This window comes from Sparus aurata, chromosome 2 (assembly GCF_900880675.1).
Source record: "Sparus aurata chromosome 2, fSpaAur1.1, whole genome shotgun sequence".
Lineage (NCBI taxonomy): Eukaryota > Metazoa > Chordata > Actinopteri > Spariformes > Sparidae > Sparus > Sparus aurata.
Genome location: NC_044188.1, coordinates 9,536,863 through 9,562,539, shown reverse-complemented (window position 1 = coordinate 9,562,539; position 25,677 = coordinate 9,536,863). Strand labels below are relative to the sequence as shown.

General features: G+C 40.4%; 1 protein-coding gene across 13 annotated transcripts in view; it reads left to right on the top strand.

Annotated features, from left to right (window-relative positions):
* The window catches only part of synrg (synergin, gamma), a 40,220-nt gene continuing 14,543 nt past the window's right edge, over positions 1–25,677 (top strand). For 3 of the 13 annotated variants that reach the window (XM_030443108.1, XM_030443094.1, XM_030443057.1), the window contains exons 1-15: positions 1–96; positions 5,997–6,037; positions 7,463–7,599; positions 8,032–8,159; positions 9,070–9,175; positions 9,281–9,392; positions 10,201–10,632; positions 12,683–12,949; positions 14,077–14,157; positions 14,899–15,095; positions 15,983–16,246; positions 16,326–16,492; positions 18,875–18,999; positions 19,516–19,578; positions 21,442–22,401. In XM_030443108.1, coding sequence (XP_030298968.1) covers positions 62–96; positions 5,997–6,037; positions 7,463–7,599; positions 8,032–8,159; positions 9,070–9,175; positions 9,281–9,392; positions 10,201–10,632; positions 12,683–12,949; positions 14,077–14,157; positions 14,899–15,095; positions 15,983–16,246; positions 16,326–16,492; positions 18,875–18,999; positions 19,516–19,578; positions 21,442–22,401 — 3,115 coding nt within the window. In that variant the 5' untranslated portion in view covers positions 1–61. The remainder of the gene's footprint in view (positions 97–5,996; positions 6,038–7,462; positions 7,600–8,031; positions 8,160–9,069; positions 9,176–9,280; positions 9,393–10,200; positions 10,633–12,682; positions 12,950–14,076; positions 14,158–14,898; positions 15,096–15,982; positions 16,247–16,325; positions 16,493–18,874; positions 19,000–19,515; positions 19,579–21,441; positions 22,402–25,677) is intronic. The other 10 variants (XM_030443085.1, XM_030443102.1, XM_030443156.1 and 7 more) reach the window with 8 other exon arrangements.

Here is a 25,677-nt window from a genome sequence, read left to right as displayed (position 1 = left end):
CACCACTAATCCTCCGTCACTTGCTGACGTCATCTTCCGACTAGTGACTGCTGTTATCAAGATGGCGCTGCGGCCAGGATCTGGGGGAGGCAGCAGGTATTATAACCTTTTAAAATCAACTCTGTCGTTAGGCTGATAACATTTTGGGAAATATACGCCTCTGAGCGCCGGTTGGCAGCACATTAATCCCACAGGAGGACCTCAGAGACGGCGGTGAAGGCTGGTGTTGTTGTCGAGGCAGGCTGATGAGATGAGATGGCTGGTTGTCAGGTGTCACAGCTAACGTTAGGTTACTGGGAAAGCTAACGGTAGCTAGCTAGCTGTTTGTGCTGCCTCTTCGCGCTCAGAGTGGACCAAAATAATGCGAAAAATGTACATATACGAACAAATTTCACGTGTCATGTCGTCTTTATTCGTTACTGTGTCTACAGCTCATGGATACAATCTAAAATATGTAATATTTATTGAAAAGAAATGGCTCTGTTTTAGCATTGTTGGGAAACAGCTAGCATATGTGCTGACAGGCCTTTGGAGGGTTGATATTGTTGATATTTGGCCTTATCAGCTCTGGCTTTCTGGCTAATTTATTGTCTGACATGGGGTTATATAATGTCATGTTGATGCACTGCTGAGTAGTTAAGAAAATGAAGCACATCAGAGCAGAAATTCTTCCAAAATTCAAGTTTTTCTCAGCTTCAGAAGGGGTTGAACTCTTTTAACTCCTCCTCAGGTGTCAGACTGCTCTGCCATATATTTGATTCATAATCATACACTGAATCACACAGTAAACCCTGTCACACATGCATACACCACATCTCTACCCAGTAAATAGTTGTACGTGTTTAGGAGGTGTACATCTATCTTATTAGAGCAGTATGGTGATGTCTACAGAGGAGATGAAAAGGCCGGACTCATGATTCTTTCATTAACTGAACTCGGGCAGCTTGAATAATGAATATGGTCAGGGTACAAGTATCTCGACTAACTAGATGATACTGATCTGACAGGTGAAACCAAAGCCCTTAAGACTCTAGATGAGTGTGTTCAGCAGCAGTAGGAAAAAGCAGATGTAACGTGACGACCTGGAGATAATTGTAGGTCTCTTTTATGCGCTCATCATTCTGCTGACATCTGAAAGACAGTTAATGACGTGTGCTGTCATGTCTTAGTTTTCTTCTTTCTTCTTGTGGTCTGTCCACTTGATGCCAGTTGTACCATACTTCCACCATACCAGTCGTTTCCATGAAGGGAACTGAGTTTTGGATGGTGTTAGTACAGTGTGTGTTTGGCTGCCTGATATGATAATACAGCAATGATAAAGTAAAATGTGTCAGGAGTGCCAGCGTGGAAATCCAGGAGGTGGAGCAGTAGGGCAGCTTAAAAAAACTACCTGACAGTTGAAACTGCTTTTGTAAGTGTTGAATATGGTATATAATGATGCTAAGCTGTTTAAGCAAAGTTGCAAAGCTGTTTATCCCTTGTGGATACGGTGACAGAGATGCATAACATCAATCCTTTTAGCGTATAATGGCTCCATGCAAGTTTCTCTGTCTGCAGCGAGCCATGTGATCACACCATATGTCAGACATTTGACTTCATGAGTGTCAGATGATGTCCTTGCCTGCCTGTCAAGAGTGTATTAATGCAGGGTGGTGTGTTTTGTAACTGGTGGAGTTTATATAATATAATTTCCCCCCAACTGGTGTGGAGGACATGAGTAATGCATTTAATGTAATATACTCTATGGAAGCCAGAATTTAAATTATGTCAGGTCACAATGTTTATAGTGGGACTGCAACACTTGATTATCTTCATTATTGATGAGTTTGCTAATTGTTTTCATGATTAATTGTTTAGTGTAAAGTGTCACAAAAATGTGGAAAATGCTGATCAGTGACACAAATGGCAGGTTTAAGTTGCTTCTTTTGTTTAACCCACAGTCCAAAACCAGAATACTTTTGATTTACTTTCATAAAGGACGTAGAAAAAGGCAAGACGTGACTTCCTTATTATTTTATTTCATTATTATTTCTTTTCAAAGATATTCAATTTACAAGACATGACAAAACACTTGATTTGAGAAGCTGAAACCAGATAATCTTTTTCATATCTTTGAATAGATGATCAAAATATTTGAGAATCAAGCAGGAAATTGAATATGGTTCATTTCAGTTAATCAGCCAATCAAATGAGTCTGTATTTCTCAGTGGTTTTATGTCTACTGCATATTCACTATAAGAGCAGCTTATGGACTCTCCAAAACATTTTCAGTTTTAGCTCCTCAGTGATGATGACATTGACTGAAACTCCTGACCCTGCCGTCTGCCTCACAGCGTTCAAAACAGTTTGATGATAGCTGTTGGATGATTACAGGCCTTTACAAGGCACTGGTCTGCCCTGGTCCACAGCTGCTATTACTGCTTATCTCCCTCTATATTAATCTGCCCAGCCATGACCTGTTATTTGCTGCAGGATGGTGGGCAGCGCTGCTGTGGTGCTCCTATAAAAGCTTTTTAAGCTGCAAATCTTACAGGGAGCAGATGTGAGAGTCCCTCCAAGTCAAGCATCATCACTGAAGATAACAGCCAGTCGTATTACATCCGTGCTGTGTGAAGGGCAGCCTATTTTCTTAAGGTTAAATGTTTTTAGATTATGATGTGACACTTCCTTCATATACACACATCAAAATAACTGAATTTGAACATTAGAGACGACACTACTAAAGTCTCTCAAATCATCTTATATGATATCAAAAAAGCTTTATTGATTTATAAACAACAGGACACAGAAATTGACATCAAAAGGATGATCCAGAACAGATCCGGGGTAGGATGAGTAAACGGACAAACAACCACACAACAGAGTACAGTCGCTGTGGTGATCAAAGCTTTATTTTGTGAGGGCATCACTGCACCCTCTTTGAAAATGTTGCCTCTTTTCTTTCTGTTTTCATACCTGGTATAAAGGCAATTAAACATGTTTTTTTTCCAGTTGGGGGCAGCAGAAACAAGTTGTAAACACTACACTGACTTATTATCACTTCCCAGCAAGCTGTCTTTTTGGTACACAGCTTTCAGACACGGAGCATCAATTGATTTTGCTAATCAATATTAATAGTTACTCTACTTTTAGCTCAGTTTTGCTCTTGATGGTGGTGGGAATTTTCTTGAATGCATTGTGATTCTCTCTTAAAATAATTATATCTTGATGCAGAAGAGTCGATAACTGGCAATTTAATCCCAATTCTAGAAATTTTGATCACTTTTAACAATTTAATGAGACCACAAGAACTGCAATGATTAATCAGTTAATTGATTAGCTATCAACTGTAAAAAACTTTCTGATTCCAGTTTGTTAAATGTGAATGTTAATGCCAGTAAACTGAATATGTTCATATTGTGGTCAAAACAAGACATTTTAGGGTGTCACCTTGAGCTTTGGGAAATGGTTGTTGGCATTTTTCATTCATGTTATATATTGAAAAAATTTAAAAAACATTTATAAAAAATTATCAACAATGAAAATAAACTACAAGCCTGGATGTAAACATGGGTACGCGTCGTAGCCCTCTGAATTGAAATCATATTGTAAGGGGCCTAGAGATTACCACCTCTTCTTGCTTTTTTTTGAAGAGGTTGTGTACACTGAATTTTATGAGATTTTTCCACAAAAAACAGCTGCCAGTTGCTGCTGAAAACTGGTGAGGGAGTTGAGACTGAACCAGAACAACAAACCAAAACAATCTTTTTTTTCACCCATCTTCCTTGGCATAGTTTCAAGAATACTTGCGTCCAAACGGATCCATTGTAAACGACTCAACACGCTGTAGTTCATATGCCAGGCCTATAGGTGGCGCTAGATATTCACCAAAAACGGAGAAGAGGAGACGGAGCATGCGCATAAAGCTTGTACACTGTGTACAAACTGAAGAAACCGAACACAACAAGAAGAAGACGAAAATGGCTGGTCGGTTGTCCATAATACTTTTTCGCTCAGCGTAGTGGCAGAGGAGCTTAATAATTTGCCTAAGTAACTCTAATAGGCTCAATATCTTCTGCGGCACGAACACAAGCATGTAGTCCGCCATTACTGTTGTTGTTGTTGTTATGAGACATCGCCGGGTTAAGAGGTCAAAGGCTAGAGGTCGAGGGGTGGGGCAATGGCGTCATCGATATGCAAAGTATGTGGATTCGCTGTCCACACGAGAACGCAAGGATGGTGTTTTCAAATTTTTACACCCTGAGACCAGGTTTCAAGAAAGTGCGTTTACAGGATCCATGTGGGCGATCGGCCAATACGATGCAAAACGGTGCGTTTACACACAAAAGCGTTTCCATGTGGATGGCCCCTAAGTGTTTCGCAAGAAAACATAACAACACTTTGAAAGACACCGTTAAACTCTGCAGAGCCTTGTAATAATTCAGTTCGACAGCCTCCTTCCTCATTACACAGTCATTTCATCCATTGTTAATCTTAAAATATTGAGCCCTGGCGTACAGTTTCCAAAACTCACACTGTACAAAAATACACATTCTCTTTATAATGATGAATTATCAATACTTCCAAAAGTTAATTTGCATTTAGAAATCAAACTCAAGTCAACATTATTCCATGTTTGCCATGGGGAGTTGTTAATTGCGTTGGTAAATGCTTTAAACTGTGTGACAATGAGTTCCCTGCCTCCCTTTAGTTAGCACAGTTGTGTTGGTGCTGAAGTTATCAGTATGATAATGTCACTCACCCACTGGATTCGTTAGAAGCTCAAATTTAGCTCTGAGTCAGTTGGGGAAGCAGAGACCCGGTTGGCTCTTTCTTCTGTTTGTTTCTGCATCATCAGTTCCAGCCTGAAAAACTGAGATGTAATAAGTTATTCGACAAATAGCTGAAGGCTTGTTTGGGTTGGCTCTGGTGATGAGAGACTTGGCCAACTCGTGGAGGCTCCCTCTGATTATTTCTTAAAGGCCTGTTTCTCAGCACAGACAGACCCAGTGACAGTGAGTCCAAGTCGCCTGTGGAAATTAAACTGTACTAAGTTTGCTTCTTTTAGGCATAATGATAATGATCAAAAAATTCACCATGAATCTAGTCTTTGGGAATCAGCTGAAACTATTTAAAGTTTGCAGAACAAAAGGCGCATTGTGAGGCTTGTTCTGTACTTGCTGCTGACAGCAAACTGAGAATCAATGTTTCGTTTTACCTGCCAGATTTAGTGCTTATCGTGAAAGCAGCTTTTATTTACCTGGTGTTTGGGAAATGACGCCAATTGCACAATAAAATACAGCATGAATTCAAAGCAGCCTATGATGAAAAAGCTACATCAAGAACTGAACAAGTTGTTCTCAACTGGGTCAACAGATTTAGTGTATGTCACAGCTATGAATAACAAATAAGGCTTTTGTTTACTTACTCAGAAATTCAGAGATTTTATTTCAGCTAAATGCAGTCATGCTTTCCTGTAGCTGCCTGACCCTTTTCTTTAATGTGTGTTGAGTGTGGATGCAGTAACTGGGGGATTGTGATCCAAATCCAAAATAGAACAATACAGTGAATCTTAAAACTTGTTTTTATTAGTAGGCGATCATGTAGAAGATAGCTTCTATTAATCCAACACTGTGTGTCAAGAGATGATGGTTTAATTAGCAGCTCTACAATTTCTGGTCATGCACAAAATAGTCTTATCTCACTGTTGCAATGAGAGGCACTTGATTCATTCTCCATTTTAGTGTGTGTGTCATTCCCAGGTTGTCGAATCCTGATGCTTTGGGTTGGTGATGTTCTCTCTGTAAATTTTTTTTAAGCACAATAAACTAAGAAAATTTTTAACCTAAATTTCTACCATTTTGTCAGGACAATGAAATCTTGCAGGACGAGTTCACATACTAAAGTTACAGCTGTTAAGCTAAAGTATTAGGCTATTATCTTTATTTTTCGTTACTGTAACTTTTGTGTGAATCTTATAACCTTTATTTCTTATTCTTCTTTTTCTTTCTCTTTAGTTTTATGTATCCTGTTGGAGGGGGTCTGGGACCGCCACAAGGTGAGTCAGTCTACAATCAACATTACCAGTCTATTCATCCAAAGGCTTTACTTAAAATATATATAACCAGTTTCATTTTGAGAATTAGGTCTGTTATGATATCTACTTCTGGTTTCATGATATATTGTCCCCGAAGTAATGGTGATAAACACTATTATTGTCATATTAAGACCGTTATATGCCCCTCATATTGTGATATGCCACTCAATTGTGATACAGTTGCATAATAATGTAGATACACCCTACAAATAATAGCTAACTTTTGAATTGAAAAAATATAAAAATGTAAATGATGGAATGATCCTGATGGGCCTACAGAAGCACACCCCTATTTCCCTAGTTTTTTTTTTACATTTATCAGATACTGATGATTTTGCTTTAAAAGGTGACCTGTTGATTATCTAGCGCACTATGTCAGTGTGTGTGTGGAGTATAACAACCTACAGATGTAATCCTTTGTCATTAACATTTCATGATGTTGCAACATGTTTAAATGTGATTTTTAAGCTTTCAGACTAAATGCAACAAGATACTGAAAAACTTTTCATAGATTTAGATTCACTTACTTTCACTGATCAGGCACAAATGCAGAACATGTTCAGCTGTTGTCGTACTGGGTTCTCTCATTAAAGATTAAGAATAGATGTCTATAAAACTCCAGCCAGATTGTTTCTAATTTGCTACTCGTAAGTGTTCCCTGATAACAATTGGCTTGCCATTTAAGATCACTTGAAGTCATTAGTAGAAGTAAGAAGCAGCAGGGATCTGGCACATTGGAGCTCATACCTTTGTTAACCATGCCTAGAATGGTGCATTTCATGCCTCAGATATACTATCATTTAGCTGTGTGTGTTTGTCATATTTAGGCTGTTGACTTTGCAGCAACACTCCTGATAAACCATCCGCACACCATCGGGATAAGCGTCTCTCAGGGGTCATTACATGCTCCCATTAGCTGTGTCATTTTAGACAAAGTAGATTGTGTGCAGCCTCCTAAACAAGCCACTTATTCAGCCCTGTTGAGCCCTAACACGGTGAATCATCTGGAGGCTGCAGGAGGAGCTGGCTGCTCAGCTCTGGCTGTCAGCTCACACAGCATCTGTGAAAACAAACAGACACTTTTCCATTTTTTCTCCCCTCACTGCTCTTGTTTTGCTGCAAGCTGTCACAGTAGTCACCAGAAAAACAGATTTGGTTGTTGCTGAGCCCGTGTCTTTTTCCAGCTGTCCAAGAAATTGATTTGCAATAGTGAATCATGTCCAGACTCTGGAGGCTTTTTTTTTTTTTCAGACTCCAGACTTGTATTAAGTTTTCTTCAGTGGACTTTAAATTGGGATTCTTTTCATGCTTCAAACAGTAATTGAATGCTCTATAGTTTGTCATGTCTACAGTACATCATAACAGTGTGTGTGTGTGTTTCTGCAGGCATGGTACCCATGCAGCAACAGCAGCAGCAGCAACAGCAGGGCTTCCCCATGGTTCCTGTCATGCAGCCGAACATGCAGGGCATGATGGGAATGAACTATGGCGGACAGATGCCCCCAGGGGCCATGCCAATGCAGGTGAGATTGTGTATCTGCGATGGTTACACTGTATTTATTTATCACTGTGATTCTTTGTTTGTCCATTTGTTTGTGTTTTTAGGTGAAATTGTCCTTTTTTTTCCTCATTTGTAGTATTTGTGTGGGCTTCCATTAATGAATACATGATACTGAAACAGTTCTATATTGATTTAACAGATTTCATTCAAGTGGAAGCCTGGGACCTCTTAACCATATTAGCTTTCAAATCAATCTTCTCGCAGACTCTTTTAAACATCAGCACATTAACAGGAATTTATCGCAGCCTGGTGATTTTTAAGTCCATTAACATCATTCTGAATTGCGTTGCTGTCCCTTGGTGTGAGCATTTAATATCAAGTGAAAAGGAGTGTGACAGTAGGAATGCTAATGAGATTTCTGAGCTGCTGTTTGTGTGTTTTTTGTGTCTGACAGGGTGGCATGGCTATCGGGATGCAAACCCCAGGGATGCAGTTCTTGGGTCAGCCACAGTTTATGGGTATGAGACCGGCTGGACCCCAGTACACTGCTGACATGCAGAAACAAATGGCAGAGGAGCACCAGTAAGACATCACGGTTCTTCTTTGTTTTTGTTTGTGTGGAGTCTGTGTGTAAGCTCGAATGGTCACATCCTCATTTGTACATTTTATCCAGCTGAGTAACTCCACGGTAGATTTTCATAACAAACACAAAATAACTGGCAAACTCATCTAACAGCAATGTAAACAAGTCAACCTGCGATTAAAAACCTGCATATATGTACATTTTGGTGTAAAAGTGGCACAAGTGTTTTTGTTCTCAACCTCAAAACATTATTTCTGTTGTGAGGAAAATTAAACAATTGAAGAGACTTGTTGGCACAACTGGCCAACAACGGACTGAATACAGGCCGTGCAAAAATGAAGAGGAAGACGACATACTAAATCCCTTCACAGAGATACTCAGTTGTTTTTGTTTTGGTGCACCATCTTAAAATGCTGTGCAGCAACTAGTTCGGCTAAGCAAAGTGAAGCATGCTGTTATTATTTTCTACAGAATTATTTCAACAAATATTTATTTATAATTTCATATATTTACATAAAGGAACAAGTTTACTACAAAAGCACACAAACACCTGACCAAAGTAAATCTACATTGTAGTTGTAGTTATTAAACAAACCAGAGTTATGATTATTTTATTGAGAGGACCCAATAATGAGAGACAAAAGGACCCACTGTTTTTGAAGAGCCTCCTTTCTGCAATTTTTCTACTCCATTTATTTTTGAAATGGTGAAAATTCAAAATTCATACAGTTTTCCTAATGCGCAGTCTGCCCTTGAAACCCTTCAGTTTTTCAGTTTTGGTCTTTTCACATCTGGATGTCTGTATACAGAAAATTGTGTGTGCCACTGTCTTGCCCCGTTCCTAATCTGTTCAAGAATATTATTTACTCAGCTCTCGATATAATGTCTGTACTCGTCCTGCCCTTTTAGAAAACGTCTGGAGCAGCAGCAGAAGATGCTGGAGGAGGACAGGAAAAGAAGACAGTTTGAGGAGCAGAAGCAAAAGCTGAGGCTGCTCAGCAGTGTCAAACCCAAGGTGAGTTTCTCTACCCATCCTATTCATTTTATCATTTTTCTGACATGCTCAACTCTCATCTGTGTTACCCTCTGGGCTCTTAATACTCTATTGGTCTGTACTCAGACAGGAGAAAAGAGCCGTGATGACGCCTTGGAAGCAATCAAAGGCAACCTGGACGGCTTCAGCAGAGACGCAAAGATGCACCCCACTCCATCATCACAGACTAAGAAGCAAGGTAACTTCACCTCAATGTCTTTAGTTGTAATCCCTGGTTTTTTACTGTTGTGCCTCTCCATCAGCAGATCAGCTTTGTGTAGCTCCTTGCTGAGAGTAATAGCAGGATCAGAGGCAGGTCAGCATGACGACGGCCCAGCTGGCAGCAAAATGAGCCAAAATTGGGATTGTCTATTTGAGCACATAATATGCAACACACATTCTTAATCACATAACATAGTTTTTCACATCTGCCGCTTCATCTGGTCGCCCGTCAGTATTGTCGTTATCACTTATAAGTAGTGTCTGAATTTGTATGTGTTCAATACAGAACCTTTTTATGAACTTTGCTGTTCACGTTCGGAGCTTTCTGCAGTGTTGTGGAACTGAGATTTCCCTCAATTAATTTATATCTGTGCATGTCAGAAAATTGAAGTTAATGCAACTAAAAACATCTTAAAGTAACATCCCAAACTTGAAATGTTGAAGCAGTGTCTTCTTAGCAGGTCCTTGTCATAACTTTTATACATATATGAGGCATGAAGATCGATTTTTATCTCTTAACCTGTCAAACCTGGATTAATATGAATGATCATTAGCAACTAGACAAGCAAACACTGTCTAGTATTTCACCAGAAAAAAAGCGTAATCAAAATATTAATCCAGCACTGTGTGTCAAGAGATTTTGGTTTAATTAGCAGCTCTACAATTTCTGGTCGTGCACAAAATAGTCTTATCTCACTGTTGCAATGAGAGGCGCTTGATTCATTCTCCATTTTAGTGTGTGTGTCATGTGTTGTGCCATCATTATTATTTCTCCATTTTTGCAGACTCATCGCCATCACACCCGTCTGTCACCACTCACTCCCTCCCCCCGGCTTTGTCGGAGGACAATGACGAGTTTAGTGACTTTCAGGGGCCTTTAGACGCCCCCGCCTCTTTCCCTCCACCCTCGTCCACTTCCTCCACCTTTGGCCTCTCCTCTCACACCCACGGCCAGCCTTCGTCCTCAGCCCCCAACACAGGTTTCCCTGAAGACGATGACGACTTTAGTGACTTTGTTCAGGGTCCTGTAAACGCTTTTCCTTCCTCCAACCTCCACCTCTCCTCTCAGGCCCAAGTCCAGCCTTCACCCCCTCCCCTGAGGGCAGGTCTGTCCTCCTCTTCCTCCTCCATCCCTCAGTCCCTCCCTGCCTCTGTCTCCATCCCCACTGTCACCCAGCACTCTGCTGTCAACACCAGCTCCCAATCTACATTTCAAGGTAACTCTTATTCTGCTTTGTTGCCACCTCCCCTCCTGTCCTCATAATTTATACTCACCCATTTAAACTTTGAATGAATCTGGAGGATTTATTTATTTATTTTTTTACGAGTGGTGCTGTTTTTATTGCTGATGCGGAATATTTTTACTGGTACGTCTGGGTTTTGGGTTGTTTTTGGCCTGTGTTGCAGTGTTAAAGCATGCAGTCAGCACAGCAGATGGCCTCATTACCTACACCTTTAAAGCTACCAGACAAACAAGGATGCAAAATGGATAAGAAATCCAATTTAAGACTGCAAGTAGATTTGAACCATTTAGTAGCTGAATCAGCTGAAGCCACTAATAATGACTTGGTTTATGGTCTGTGCACTGATCAGACTGTCACTTTCACCTGTCTGCTGTCTAATCTCTGGGATGAGCAGCTGCTCTGTGACAGCTCTTGGCCTCTAGACTATGAATGACAGGACAGAGAGATCACCTTCTGTCCAGAGAAATGCAACAGCTTGCTCTCCATCGAGTGTCATCCACCAATCCTCTGAGACATTTTTGACCTAGTTGTTTAGCATCTGGAATAAGCAGATTAGATGGCCTTGGGATCACTTGCCTCTGATAGAAGACAAAAAAGACAACACACAGGAATGCATTTTTTTAATCTTTAATTTATCTTGTTCAGATACTGTTGAATCTAAATTGCAGAAATTAGACATGGTTAATTGGCCCTGAGAAAATCTACACAATAGTGATACAGGATAGATAAATTATGTGCAGGCTGCAAAATGTAAGATGACAAAAATGAAATAATACAAACTGTTTTATTTATTATTTATTGAATCATATTTTAAATCACTGCATTTTTTTCTCTTTAGTGGTATTTTCTGCAGGTGGATGTTAATGAGTCCTGCCACAGCTTGTCTGATTTTCACACATGGCTGCTTTTAAGCTAATAAAAGATAAAAGCTCTCCAAAGAAAGTTTTTTATCTGCTGCTGAGTAGGGCTGCAACTAACAATTATTTCACGATCAATCAATTTATCTTTTAGTTTTTAAAATGTGAACCTAGGACAAAAAAAATGCATCCGCACACTCAGTCTGTACAAACATCTGTTCAATGTTAGCTAGCTTTTGGTCTGAGACTTTCTGCGAGGCTTGAGCAGGCAGCAAGAGGTTTCCTGTAGTAATCGGGTTAAAAGAACAATTTCTTTATAATGTCAAAAAATCTGAAAAATGCTTTGAATTTGACATCTTTAAATTGCTTCTTTTGTTCCACCAACAAGTAAAAACACAAAGACACTTCTTTTCTCTTCAGACTCCTCAAATAGTTGACAATTAATATACTTTTGATCGACTTATTGAATCCATTGAATAGTTGTAGCTCTACTGCTGAACTTAATGTGACAGAGTTTGAAGATAAGACACTTGTAACTGTAAGCATGTATTCATACCAAATAAGCCCTCTGTAAACTGATAAAAAGAAAAGAAAAATACAGAGCCAATTAGATAATTATTACTGGCAGCTTCAATTGTATCAAACTGTACTGGGGGGTACTTGCTATGATTAAGTAAAAGTCAGAAAAGAAAAATGACACTTATTTCTGTCAGTTTCTCACTCATAAGTCAGACCTGGCTTTAATCTCTTTCTCTTCTCTTAGTATGCATCTGATAAAACAGTGCAGTAGATTGTACCCCTATGTTGTTCATACGTTAAATTTCAGATGCAATTTCTTCTGCCGCAGTGATAAATCACCTGCAGATGCTGTGAATTTTTATTCCCTTCTCCCATATTTTGCGGCACTGAACAGGAACGCCTCTAAATACATATTACATGAGACCAAACACACAATTTTTATTGATGCTGTTTTCTCATTTAAACCTATAGTAAATAACTGTTATGTGTCTGAAAAGGGCTACAAAAACATATTAAATATCTGACCCCTGAATGTATAGCAACAAGTGTATTTGTCAGTTTAGCTTCTGAGAAATAGGAAACTTCAGTTCTTGTCTGTAAAGCAAGTGTGTTTTATTAAGAAACCTGTTCCTCATTCAACCCTCTAGGCCCCTCCCTGGAAGAGAAGCTATTCTCTTCATGCGATCTCACTGCTGATAAGACAGCCCATGTTAGCTTCAAGTCCAAGCAGAGTTTGTCTAAAATGGGTTCTAGAGCTCAAGCGTCAGCCCAGTTTCAACCCAGTACTAAATCCAGGAACTGGGCTGCGGGCCCTGAGGACTTGAGCTCTGTCTTCGTCACAGCGGCCCCGGTGTCAGCACCCAGCATCCCCACATCAGCTGCTGACTTGTCTCCTCAAACCAGTAGTGACAGTGGTGAGAGATGTGCCTGTTTATTAGACTTTATAGCTTTCTCTCTCTCTTGCTTTGCTGTAGTATTAACACACAATCAAGGTGGCAGTTTTCTGTCTGTCCTGGGGAAATATTTTCGCTCTTGATCCATTATAACGGCTTAATCCTTTCTATCTCTTCGGGTCACAATACCAGATTCTGAACTGGGCTTCACACTATTGTCGCCTCTGTGCTGTTAAATGAAATCCCTCTGACATTTTCTTCACCTCTGAGATTATTATTGAGTGGCGGTGTCTTTCAGGTACTGTCCCTGGTGTCTTTACATCTCCTAAGCCAAGTCTCTGCTCTTATTTCTGCCCGCTTTATACATCTGTCACTTCGGGCCAAATCTTATTAGAGGGTCCTTCTCATGTTGGCGCTCTTTGCACACATTGTGGAAATGGACCTTGTATATCACGGTCCTGAGGTAATACGTGCTGACTCAATAAGCTGCTGTCTGTTCCCTTGCTGTGTAACACCCTCTCAGAGAACGACCTTTGGCGCATGCTGACTGCTTTGGTTTAACAGGGATGCGCATGGATTGGCAGGTGCCACTGGGGTCCAAACATAATCCAAGGCTGATTGTGCATGCTGTACGGCTACTCCTTTGTGCTGTTATTTGTTTGTCTGTGTCCGTGTCATCGAGGGAAATATAGAGGCTCATCACAGAGACCGGGGAGATTTGTAATAAGATTCATTTAACTGCCCAAGACAAAGTGGCTGCCTGAACAAACAGATGCCCTGCAGTGTTATGGGCCATTTTTTTTTTTCAAAATGTTTTTTAGCATATTTGCTGGAAAAATAAAGCTTATTTAGGTCAATGCCAGCAGTTAAATTAGATTTTTAGTTATTTTATTCTTACAAGGCAGTCTCCTCTCTCCCCTCTCCTTGAAACTGGAAATGGCTCACGGACTGATTTATAGATGTCTGACGCTTGTGATTCAGTGCAGGGGAGCGTTACATCTGCACCAAGCCTTCCAGACATCAGGTGTATGATTTTGTTGAGTTCGATACAAGCAGGGCTCAGCTGCCAAGAGGCTTGGCAGATCGTATACCTGGACAAGGCTTTTTGCTATAACAACTAACTGTGTGTGTGTGTGTGCTTGTGACAGCAGGTGTTGGTGTGTACCCACAGCAAGAGCACATCCAGCCCATGGTGCCAGCCTGGGTTTACAATGACAGCCTCGTCCCAGGTAAACATTGATACACAAATATATCCAGTAGAGGGATGCACATTTTAAGCAGTTTCTTTCATTGTTAGTCAGCTGCCTTAACAATTGATTATCGGTTAATCATTCATAAGATATGAAATATGTCGCATGTTTTTCCATTAGAAAACTGTTTAAACCTCTGACATGATCTATGTTTGATGCCACATCAGATGCATTATGATGCATTAGGAGTATAAAGGACAGATAAAGTAAACATCAGGTTACTTGAATAAGTTACACAAAATAGGCGCGCAGGTGGTTGAGTGGTTAGAGCGCATGCCACATACGCAGCCGACCCCGGTTCGATTCCGGCCGGAGGTCCTTTGCTGCATGTCACATCCCTCTCTCTCTCCCATATTTCCTATCTGTCTACTGCTTAATAAAGGTGTCTATGCCAGAAAAAATATTAAAAAAAAAAAAAAAAAAAAGTTACACAAAATAATGATAAATAAACATGTACTTGTAATTTGTCAAAAAGACACTATTTGATGCATCCATCTATTGGGTAATACGATTTTAATTAGCTCAATTCCTAACAGCTTTTTATCAATTAATCAATAACATCCCTTTTTCAGTATAGTATTTTATATATTTATATGTTACATTACACTGTGTTTTAAAAAAGAAGGTGACCTGCAACTTTCATTTGAATTAAGAATTTAATTGACAATCTCACAATTTCTTGCATAGTTAAACATTTTCCTTTCTGTATTTTTTCCTTAGAAATGTTCAAGAAGGTTCTGGAATTCACCATGACTCCGGCAGGGATCGACACAGCCAAACTTTACCCAATACTAATGTCATCAGGTCTTCCCAGGGAAGCACTGGGGCAAATCTGGGCATCAGCCAACCGCACAACACCTGGCATGCTGACCAAGGAGGAGCTCTACACTGTACTTGCACTAATTGGTGTGGCGCAGGTAAACACTGAAGTCAAGACAAATTATCCACTTAGAACGACTTCACTAATCATCCCCCATGGCTGCCACAGAGCTTCGCCACAGACTACATGCTGAAATTAGGCTTAGCTAGAAATAGGGAGAAGGATGCAGCACTGTGAATCAGCCCAGAGCTCGTGAAGCATTGTAAGCCGAATATACGTCTGAGTCCCCATCGGCCGAGTTTGGCAGGAGGCTTCTTATCATCCTTAGCCTGGGCCTGTCACCACCACCCCTGGGAGGATGCAAATCTGCAGGCAGCTCACGAAACACCGCATGCCACCACTTCCATGCGAGGAATAATAAGACACCTTCGGTGATGTAAATCTTCAAGAGCTTTAAAACACAAGCACAACAACGTGAGGGGAAAAGTCTGAGTCTGCCAGTGACATCTGTTCAAAAGGAGCGTGACTTTATTGAATAATTTATATGCAAACATCGGTCTTTTTTCCCCAAGTTCAGTGAATACATGTTGGCATCAAATAAGATAGCTTCAGAGTAGCCAAAGGGTCCTGACACACTGTGAGTGAAATCAAAAACTGCATTTTATTTGCAACTTGCAACAGAAGAAAATCAACAGTAAAACTTCCTCTTCGGGAATAAGTTGGTGTTCTATGTTTTTTCCAACTCCATGAAAAGACCAAAACCAACAGTATGTATCTCTCCATCTCATTATTTATGCTCACTTCCTCACTGGCTCTCTGGCTTCTAATGGGGGCCATTTTTTCCCACAAACCTATATTTGTTTTAAAAAATGGTTTCAATGTGTTTTTTCCATGTACATTCCTTCTTAGTTTCTGTCTTTTAACCGGAGTTGTTAACAATGACAACAAAACAGTAGATATAACCAGTTGTATCCTTTGTTTCAGAGTGGCCTCCCAGCAATGAATGTGGAAATCCTCAGTCAGTTCCCCTCTCCACCAGTGCCCAACCTGCCAGCCCTGGCTATGGCCATGGCCTCTGTCATGCCCCAGCACCAGCACCAGCACCAGCATCAGCAGCCCATGATGGCCACGCCCCCTGTCTCCATGGCCATGCCCACACAAGCACCACCAGTCATGGCCATGGCACCTGCAGCACCGGTTCAACATCCCGCAAACTCTAATTTCATCGCCAGTTTCCCTCCTGCACAGGTAACAATGCCTACGGTTCTGCATTCTCCTTTACTTGATCATAATTCGCATCTTACTAACCAACGTGTTCTCAACTCAGGCGACCAAAGCCGATGACGATGACTTCCAGGACTTCCAAGAGGCCCCAAAGGCAGGAGCAGGAGACCAGGCCTTTACTGAGTTCCAGGGGGATTCAGGTGGAAGTTTCCCCACAACCATCGCGCCTCAGCACCAAAACAGGTACAGTGCAGAGAAGATGCTCAGAAGGCATAAACTATTGATTATTTTTCAACTTTTAATTCTAGTCAAATAATAAGCAATGTTTTAAAAAGTTGAAAGTTTTAGTTTTGCAGATATTCAATGGCTGACCCTCATGCTGAGTTTACCAAACCATAAATCTTTATCTTCCATGTTCCTCATTATTTCTGTGTCCTTTTGCACTTTAACTACATGTACTTTGTGAGGAAATGTTTGCAGTGATGAGGGTCTAGTATTCAGCCGTTGGTTATTTATAACCGAATTAATCTGCATAATATTTGCACTTGCATCGTCTATCTTGGAAACCGTACAGTCAGACACACTGTCTTAGTAGCTTGTAATAACCTCCCCAGAATAACAATGAGTTTGGGTCACCTCTTAATGAATTCATATCAGTGGACAGTAGATAAGCTCATTTCTTTATATTACTTTCCAAACCCATATGGAGAGACCGTCCTTTTCACAGAGAGGAAGCTGAAAGGCAATTATCTGCTGAGAGACAAAGAGAAAGCAGAGCTAAAGAATCTCACATCTAAGTGGCAGAGACGTTTTATAATTCCCTCCTATTTCTCCGCTGAAAACATACAATCTTGACTGTTTCAGAAATGTAACAAGAATTCCCCGCAGTCTTAGATCGCTGTTTGATTCAGTGAGAGGCTGAAAAGCTCATGTTGGTTGGCAGGCATAACTTACTGTCAGATGTCTCGCAGAGAAAGACCTTTGAAGAAACTGATATCCGCTGGAAAGTGCTCTTAATGATTTCCCTCGATGTTTGATTCTAGTCATCAGATCAGCTACTTTTGCAATGTAAAGTGGGATTTCTATACATTTCAAGTCGTTCTGATACTGTGATACTGCCATCAGTGTCAGAAATGCCTCTTTGAGACAGAAGTATCAGCCAGTACACCGATCTGATAACACATGATTCATTTATTTGAAACGGGACCGTGCTACTTACCACCAACATCCTACTGTACACGGGTATGCAATTAACTGATTTTTTTTTTACTGCTAAAAAAGCCAATATCAATAAACAGTTGATCAGAAAATGTTCATATATGTTTTTTAACACACTGGTATCAGATAAGTATTCTTTATTAACGGATATACAGAGTTCAGCATCAGAAGACTCAAGATACAATACTTTATTGCAATATTAACATGATTGATTGAAACTTGTCTTGGTGAGCTTATCCAAACACAGAAAAGAAAGTTGTACATAAAATACATAAGCACATTAATTAAATTCGAGCCATTAAAGAAACAAGAAACAACCTGTGGCAGTGCTTATAGTGCACAATAAAAACATCTGCTTTCTGCCCAGTTATTTAAAATCTACCAAGTAGCCTGCAGTGGTAAATAAAGAGTGTTAGATAGCCTTGGGATGTGCTTATCTGAAGTTGTCTTAATACTTTTCAGTTATTTGTGATATTGATTGATATTAACATTTGTGTGAAATATTAAAAAGACTGTTAGCTGTGTGAGAGAGGTTTTTTAAGGCTTAAAGATTTCCACTAGGGTTAGGAGATCACACCGAGTAAATCTTTGTTGCAGTACGCAGCATATAATTAATAATGGGAAGGGATAAATGGTATTAGATCATTTCTACTAATTTGTACAAAATCCAGTCTAAAATCAATAGTTTGTGGTTGTATGAGGGCTTCTGTGTCAGACTTTTTCTTGATCAAGGATCATTTCAAGACTTTTACTAAGCTAAGCTAAGCTAACCTGCTGCTGGCTGTAGCCTCATATTTACAGACAGATGAGACTCTGGAATCTCTTGGAAAGTCAGGCTATTCCTTTAAATTCAACTGTGTTTGTTAGGTACAAAATTGCCTTTGAATTTGATAAACTAAATTGCAAACGCTGCAATAGGGATGTTTTTCATTGGGCTGAAACCTTTTTGGCAGCAATATAACTTTTAAGCGGTCCAGTCGTCTGCGCCCAAATTAGAGGAGCTTTTGTTGAAGAAACGGCAAAGATATTGAATATGTCAAAAAAAAATATTTCTTAAAATCATAACAGCATTCTGCCAAACACTGACAGGCTGCAATGATAATTGGACAAAACGTCACAGAATTTTTTTAAGGCAGATATGATCCACCTCGGTAACATTCTCTGCAAGTGTGATTTCGTCTTTCATTCAGTATGAATAACCCAAAGATATTGATAAAAGTACCTTCAGCTTTCATCAGCCAGTCACCATAATGGTTAGGACGATTTAGAATGAAAAAGCTTTTAACCAAAAAAAAAAAAAAAAACTCTTTCACTCTCCAAACTTTTTGAGCCCTGGGCGAATGTTCAATCAGCTCAGGCAGCTTATGGGGATTAAACTCAACTATTGAACCTCACTCCTCCTGATGTCTGACTATAGCCATTGTGTCCCTGCAGCACGCCTGCCATGCTCACTCCAGTCTCTGGTTCCTCCACCGCCTCCGTCACGTCCTCTGATAAGTACGCTGCCTTCAAGCAGCTGTCTGTGGATCAGCCTGCAGAGCCTACACCCCCTGCCTCAGGTACCCTCTATAGGAACATTGTTCTCTTTCCATTAAATGCTCTAGCCTGGGTAAACCACAGAAGGAAGAGACAAAGTAGGTCAGGGAAGAAAAAAAAGATGATTTTCAAATGTTTAAACCAACACAGATAATGACATACCTCCCACTCCTCACCTCAGATGTCTCCTCACCCATTCGAGCTTCCATGCATTTCACCATGACACAGCAGAGGAGTAGTGCAACCTCATTTTCCTATCATCCTAACATAGCATTTGTATTACTTGTTAAGACAGTATTGATCCCTGAATGTTGAAACTGTAAGTCAAATTAAATCATAATGCAGAGGAAGTTTCCAAAGTAGCTTAAATGAGGGCACCTTCAGTTTCATAGCTTGCTATTAACTTCTCCTTGAACGGTACTTTGTGTACAATTTTTGGCATAGCAAACTTCACCAAGGCAACACCTGCCCTGCATTTTGAATTTGATAGAATTTTCTGTTCATACTTTCTCTTTTCTTCTTCATTTGTTCCGAACCAGATATAGGAGACAAATACAGTGTGTTCAGACAGCTCGAGCAACCTGCTGACAAGAAACCAGTCGGTAAGAAACTTTATAAAAACCCTCTCTTACACATTTTATTCTCTTTCTGTCTCCAAACACAGATACTAACATCTTTTTTATACATTAGTAAGTGTTCCTGAGTCAGATCCTTTTGCACTCTTCAGCAAATAAGAGATCCTATTAGGCTCTGAGATGGTCCCTGCAAGCACATGACTAAAAGACAGAAAAGACCCTCAAAAACAATGTTACACTCTCCTTAGAGAACAAATCTTTGTGTTATTTTGGTCGGAATTTGTAGTGTTTTCTTAAAGTGTTCTCATTCAACATTGTTTCATAACTTGTATAAAGCTGTCAGGTCACTACTTTGTTCCATGTTTACACTGTTTTGCAAGCCCTGCAGTGTTGATACCGCTGTGTTTCCCGTCCCTGTTTCATTAGAACAGTTTCCGATGGGGACAGCTCTTACAACTCCAGTAAGTCATGCTTTGCGGTGACCTTTCCTTGGCATTGTCAGGCTCCATCTCCTTAATGAGCCCATTAGTTATATCTTCTTCACCGTGCACCGGCAGTGTGAACAGATTCTCTGTTTTAGTCCATGCATATATAATACCACAACCGCTGAAACCCAAGTATGCTTTCTGACTTTTTTCTGTGTGGTTTATAAAAGCGATGTGTTTCAAAGATTTGAGACAAAAAGATTCTGTTCCAAAAAATGTTTCTGCTGCTCTTTTTGTAGCATATAAGGAGTCTTATCATTGCAAAAAATGCCCATCTTAACAGTGTTGCCTCTGTTGAGTTTTAAAATGTTGCCTTTCTTCAGAAAGAAAAATCCCATGATTTTATTCCACATGGGATGATTACAGATTAATTAAAAAATGTATTAAGAAAGCTGTATGTGTGAAGAAAAATGTCCAAATTTCCCCTGGAAAAAGCCACATACAGGACACCGATCTGAAATGCTGTACCTCTCTTTCTACGACGGGATCCTCAGGCACAGGGTGTAGCTGCTTCTACTCTTCTCTTCTTGCTTGTAAATTCCTTTCCACTCTTTCGCCGATGTAACGGATACGTCCAAATGCATATAGTCTTGAGTCGATGCAAAAGTCATCTTTACGGCCCACGTCAAAACCATACAAAGTATTTCCAACATGTGTGAACGCGTCTGACATGAACAATTTCCTGTTGTGTGCTGCTGTGTGAACAAGCAAATGTGGACAATATCCTGATCTGATTCTCTGGATATTGTCTAGAGTTTATAAGTGAAAGGGGCATAACAAACCAGTATTACCTCTCATTTAATGCTGTTTCATGTTATACCAGAAAAAAAACATTTACAGATACATTAAGGCAATTTAGATATTACTTTGCACTTGTATCTAATAGTTGTAGACAACAGTATCTTCCCTATTTTGCTCAATTCAAATAAACTTGTCACTTGTTTTCTAAGAATGAAAACCAAAAATGCTGATATTACACTGGCGGAAAGTTGGCTTCTATTACTTAACTGGGAAAATTTTAATTTGCAAAGTTGAGGGATTTTCAGACACAAGCAGAGAGAATAACTTGTTAAGATGGACATTTTTTGCCAGAATTGCTTTCAGAATTGCTATCATCTCCTGTTCCAGTTTGAACAGTTCATTGCATGTTAGTGTGTCTTTAGATGATGTAGCTTTTTTGTGCAGTGATGTGTGCTCTTCTTTGAAGCCCACAGTTCATCCAAAGGCTGGAACTTGCTCCACTGAAGAGATCTATAACTAATCCACACACTTCCTTTCTTGTAGAGTTGTAAAATCACAGAATCGTCGCCGGTGCAGCTTGATCGTCTCATGTCAGTTTCCCATTAAGTCTCTGCCATGATAAATATTCTTTTAATGATCTTAAATTGTTCTCTTTGGTTTGCAGGGGAAGGATTTGCAGATTTCAAGTCTGTCAGCGCTGATGATGGCTTCACAGACTTTAAAACCGCCGACAGCGTCTCTCCACTAGACCCTTCAGAACAGGCCAAGATCTTTCAACCTGCCTTCCCTTCTGCTTTCCCGAACTCTCAGTCTCTACAGCATCTACCACAGCAGCAACAGCCAGCAGCGTCTCTTTCTCAGCCCAAAAATCCTCTCAACATGGCCGACCTGGACCTTTTCTCATCTATAGCTCCATCTGTTCCTGCCCCCACTGAGACAAAACCCAGCACATTCCCCTCAGTGGCCGTGCCTCCCTCTTTAGTGCTCCTGCCTGGTGGAGCCAAACCTCCAGGTGGAGGTGCAGATGATTTTGGTGACTTTGCCCTTTTCGGCTCCTCCTCTGAAGCTGCCCAGGCTTCAGCAGCAGGAGGAGCTGTAGCAGCGACTCAGGATGACTTTGCAGATTTCATGGCGTTTGGCAGTACTGGTGGGGAGCCTAAAGGGGAGAGCATCGTGGGGGTCCAAGGGGAGACCTCTGCTCAGCAGCGGCCTCAGCAGAGCTCAGACAAGTACGACGTATTCAAGCAGCTGTCTCTGGAGGGAGGCCTGGCCTACGATGACACTAAGGAGAGTGGCGGTGGCTCCTTCTCTTCTCTCAAGAGTGACACAGATGACTTTGCCGACTTTCAGTCCTCGAAGTTCTGCACGGCACTTGGGGCTTCGGAAAAGACTCTGGTGGACAAGGTGGCCGCTTTCAAACAGGCCAAAGAGGACTCGGCCTCAGTCAAGTCCCTCGACCTCCCGTCCATCGGCGGGAGCAGCGTAGGAAAGGACGACTCCGAGGACGCACTGTCAGTGCAGCTGGACATGAAGCTCTCGGACATGGGAGGAGACCTGAAACATGTGATGTCGGACAGCTCTCTGGATTTGCCGGGTCTCTCGGCCCACCAGCCCCCCGCTACAGGTGAGGAACTAGTGAGATTGCTTTGGTGAGGCGCCGTCCTGTCACACACAGTATTAATTCCAAGGCCAGCAGTGGCCTCTCCTCCTCAGTGCCCAGGGTTCAAAGGGCAAAGTACCGGGGGTCCTAATCGAATTGAATATGCTCAAATATTGACGACACTACATGAAAAACATATCAGATTAGACACATCACATCGTTCATTCTACATTTCATCTTTCATTTCATCTTGTTTGTTTATTTATTTATTTATTTATTTATTTATGTATTTATTCAGATCCTTAGTTCTTCCTTCCCTCTCTTTTTATTTACATATTCGCCACCCTCGCTCCCCTCATATATTATTATTATTGTTGTACTGACAGAAAGGTCCTGGCCCATATCTCTATTTATGTACAAATGATGAGGCGAGTCTGGTTTTGATGTGTTGGCAGTCATAGTTCATAGACGAGCTCTCCGGCTGCTGTCTGTGTGACTCGGATAAGGTCCCTGTTTGTTGTGTCCATGCCACAGCGGCAGACATCTCACTTCCCTTCAGTGTACCTTTTGTCTCCACAGGCCAATCTCTGTGTGTGTGTGTCGGTGTGTATGTGTGTGTCGGTGTGTGAGAGGTTGACTTGAATACAGACAAGTACAGGAGGGCGTTGCACTGATGATCCTCTTGTTTATTCTAATCACAGGTTTCACACACAATAGGCTGCAACTTACTGAAGGCATTATCTATCTGTAAGCCATCACCTTTTTAAAGATTGACATTTATGCTGAATGGGCACAAGATGATATAATTTTGATTGGCTGCCTGCAAATGAAATGTTTCAGTTAATGTGGCATTTTGCACGCAACAACAGAAAAGAAGCTATTTTGAAATGTTTGGCATATCATAGCTGGATGCACTATGAGTGTCTGAAGGTGAGAGTGTGTGCTGACATCTTTATGTATGTCAGCTGTCATATTACCAGGCAGTATTTCAGACTTGCCATGCAGTATTATTTAGGTCCTCCAAGAATGAGATGTTTGACTTTTTCTCCCCTACCTCACGTCCATGAAAGGTAAAGTTTACTTATATACAACTAGTTGCTTTTGGGTCATTTTATAAAAGGAAATGACCCATTACTATGTCTTTATGTCCACGCCAGAGCTCCCTTCTGCTCCTCCTCTTCTCCAGTGCTCATCATTTATTCATCGAGCATCTCACCTTCCATGTCATGGCTCATGTTTCACAGACACCATTCAAGACTAATTCTTAATGTAACCAGAGACGTGTAATCGTTGTCAGGTGAAAGCCTTTGTGATTCTCCCATTTTTTTAAAGTGTTTTGAAGGCTGAGACAATTTGAGAAAGTTGACAAAGTCTCCACCTGACAACAGCGACAATTGTTTCTAAGATCAACATATCAGTTAATTGTGAGGTAAACAACCATATCCTCTCATCCGTGAATTGATAATTCTTCTTCCTGATTGGAAGAAATCATAAATGTAAACATCCCCTTTGCCTTATTTCAGTTTCTGTACAGTGGTCCAACTTTGGTTTAACCCCAGACAGGCCCATCTGTACTGACAGAGTAAGATGATGTGTTCAAACAGTCCATGGAGCTGCTGCAAAAACAGTTTCACCACTGTTGATCGGGCAAATACAGAGCCCAGTATAACATCTATACATTCCTAAGAAGCTTTTACACTTCTGTAACAGCTGCCCCACCTGTCCCCTCCACCCTTACTTATCTGAAGTTCTTGTTTTCTGAGAGCTCTGGGAATAACCTGTTGTTAAAGTGTAGCAGGCCGAGCAGTTTGAGCACCTCACCATGCTTTGCACTGTGTTTCTGGACATGTATCTTAAAGAGACAGTATTTCTTTTGTGAGGTTCCTTTTGAGTCGGGAGCACAAAAGGAATCAGATTTTCTTTTTTTTTTGTTCTTTCTTTATCTTTTCAACCGTTATCTGTGATACCGCAGCATGAATAATCACGTGTGGCTCTACGGTCTGGCTCTCTGAGAACATAATGAAGTTAGTATTACCCTTCCTGCCTTGCTTTTTGCTGCAGTGTGCCTGCCTTTTCAATTTGTGAAATTGACAAGAACATAATAACAAGATACCATTTTATGCATAATAGTATTGCAAGCTGTTTTTATCAAAGAAAAAAAGTGTATACATACAGATTTAATAGTGTATTTTTATTACAGGAATATGAGCTCTGAAATACTCCCTGATCTTGTTGTGATTTGCCAGCTATGTTAATTAAATGTAGCTTAACAGTATTTAGTAAGATTCGAATGTTAATTAAAATATTTTAGGTTTACATTCCAAACTAAACATTATTGTCTTGATTAATAATGATGTACGATTATTTAGGGGATCATAGATCAGCCTGCTTTGACAAACAATCACTGTAGCAAGAGAAAAAGGATACTGTCTCTTTAAATCTGTTTCTGCCTCTGTGATTGGATGTAAATGAAGGCTCTTTCTGGGATGTCAGGTGTAAGGATGGCCCTCTTTGTTTTCTGTAACCCTTTGAGTGCTTGAATGAAGATCACTTTACCATTTTACATGCAGATATTGTGATCATATGCTCTTATTTTGCTATCAAAACAAACACCAGGACTAAAACTAAATTGTAAATGTATAAAGACGGCAGCCGCTTAAAGTGCTGCTCCTAAGTGCAGTTTGTACACAGCCTTTCCAAAACAAGCATTGATTTTTGCGATGCTCAACCTATTTCCCCCCCTCAGGTCCTCAAAGGGTTAATGCTTCCTGCCTTGAGCTTGTTCTTTGAAATATCTTTTCAACCTGGCTTTTCAAATGTTCTGTATTCATATCTTTTCCAAAAAAAACACCTGTTCTTTACATCCTAATAGTAAAACAAAAATGTCATCTCCCCAGAATTACTGATTTTTAGTCTGTGAATGTGCCTTCTCATTCTGGTTTTTGCTTCTATATCCTCAGATTATCTTTGTTTTTCCTACTCGCTGTTTGTTTTCTTCCCTTTTCTCCTGACTCTGCATGCCCTTGTATTCTAAATGACTGAAATCTAATTTTACAAGTGTTAGTTTGACAAACCTCTTGTAATGATAGACCTCTTTCACAGTACTTTGTGACCTTTCTCTCTTTCTCTCTACTCATGTTGTCGTAATAAATATTACTGTTGGTATTGCTGAAATGCGTACCGTCTTATTTTCTCCTTTCCTTTCCTGAGAAGCCGTAAAGTGATCTAATGACACAAGGCTAACAGCACTAGGTCCTTGTCAATTTCACAAATTGCTTTTTGTATCAGAGGGTTCTGTCT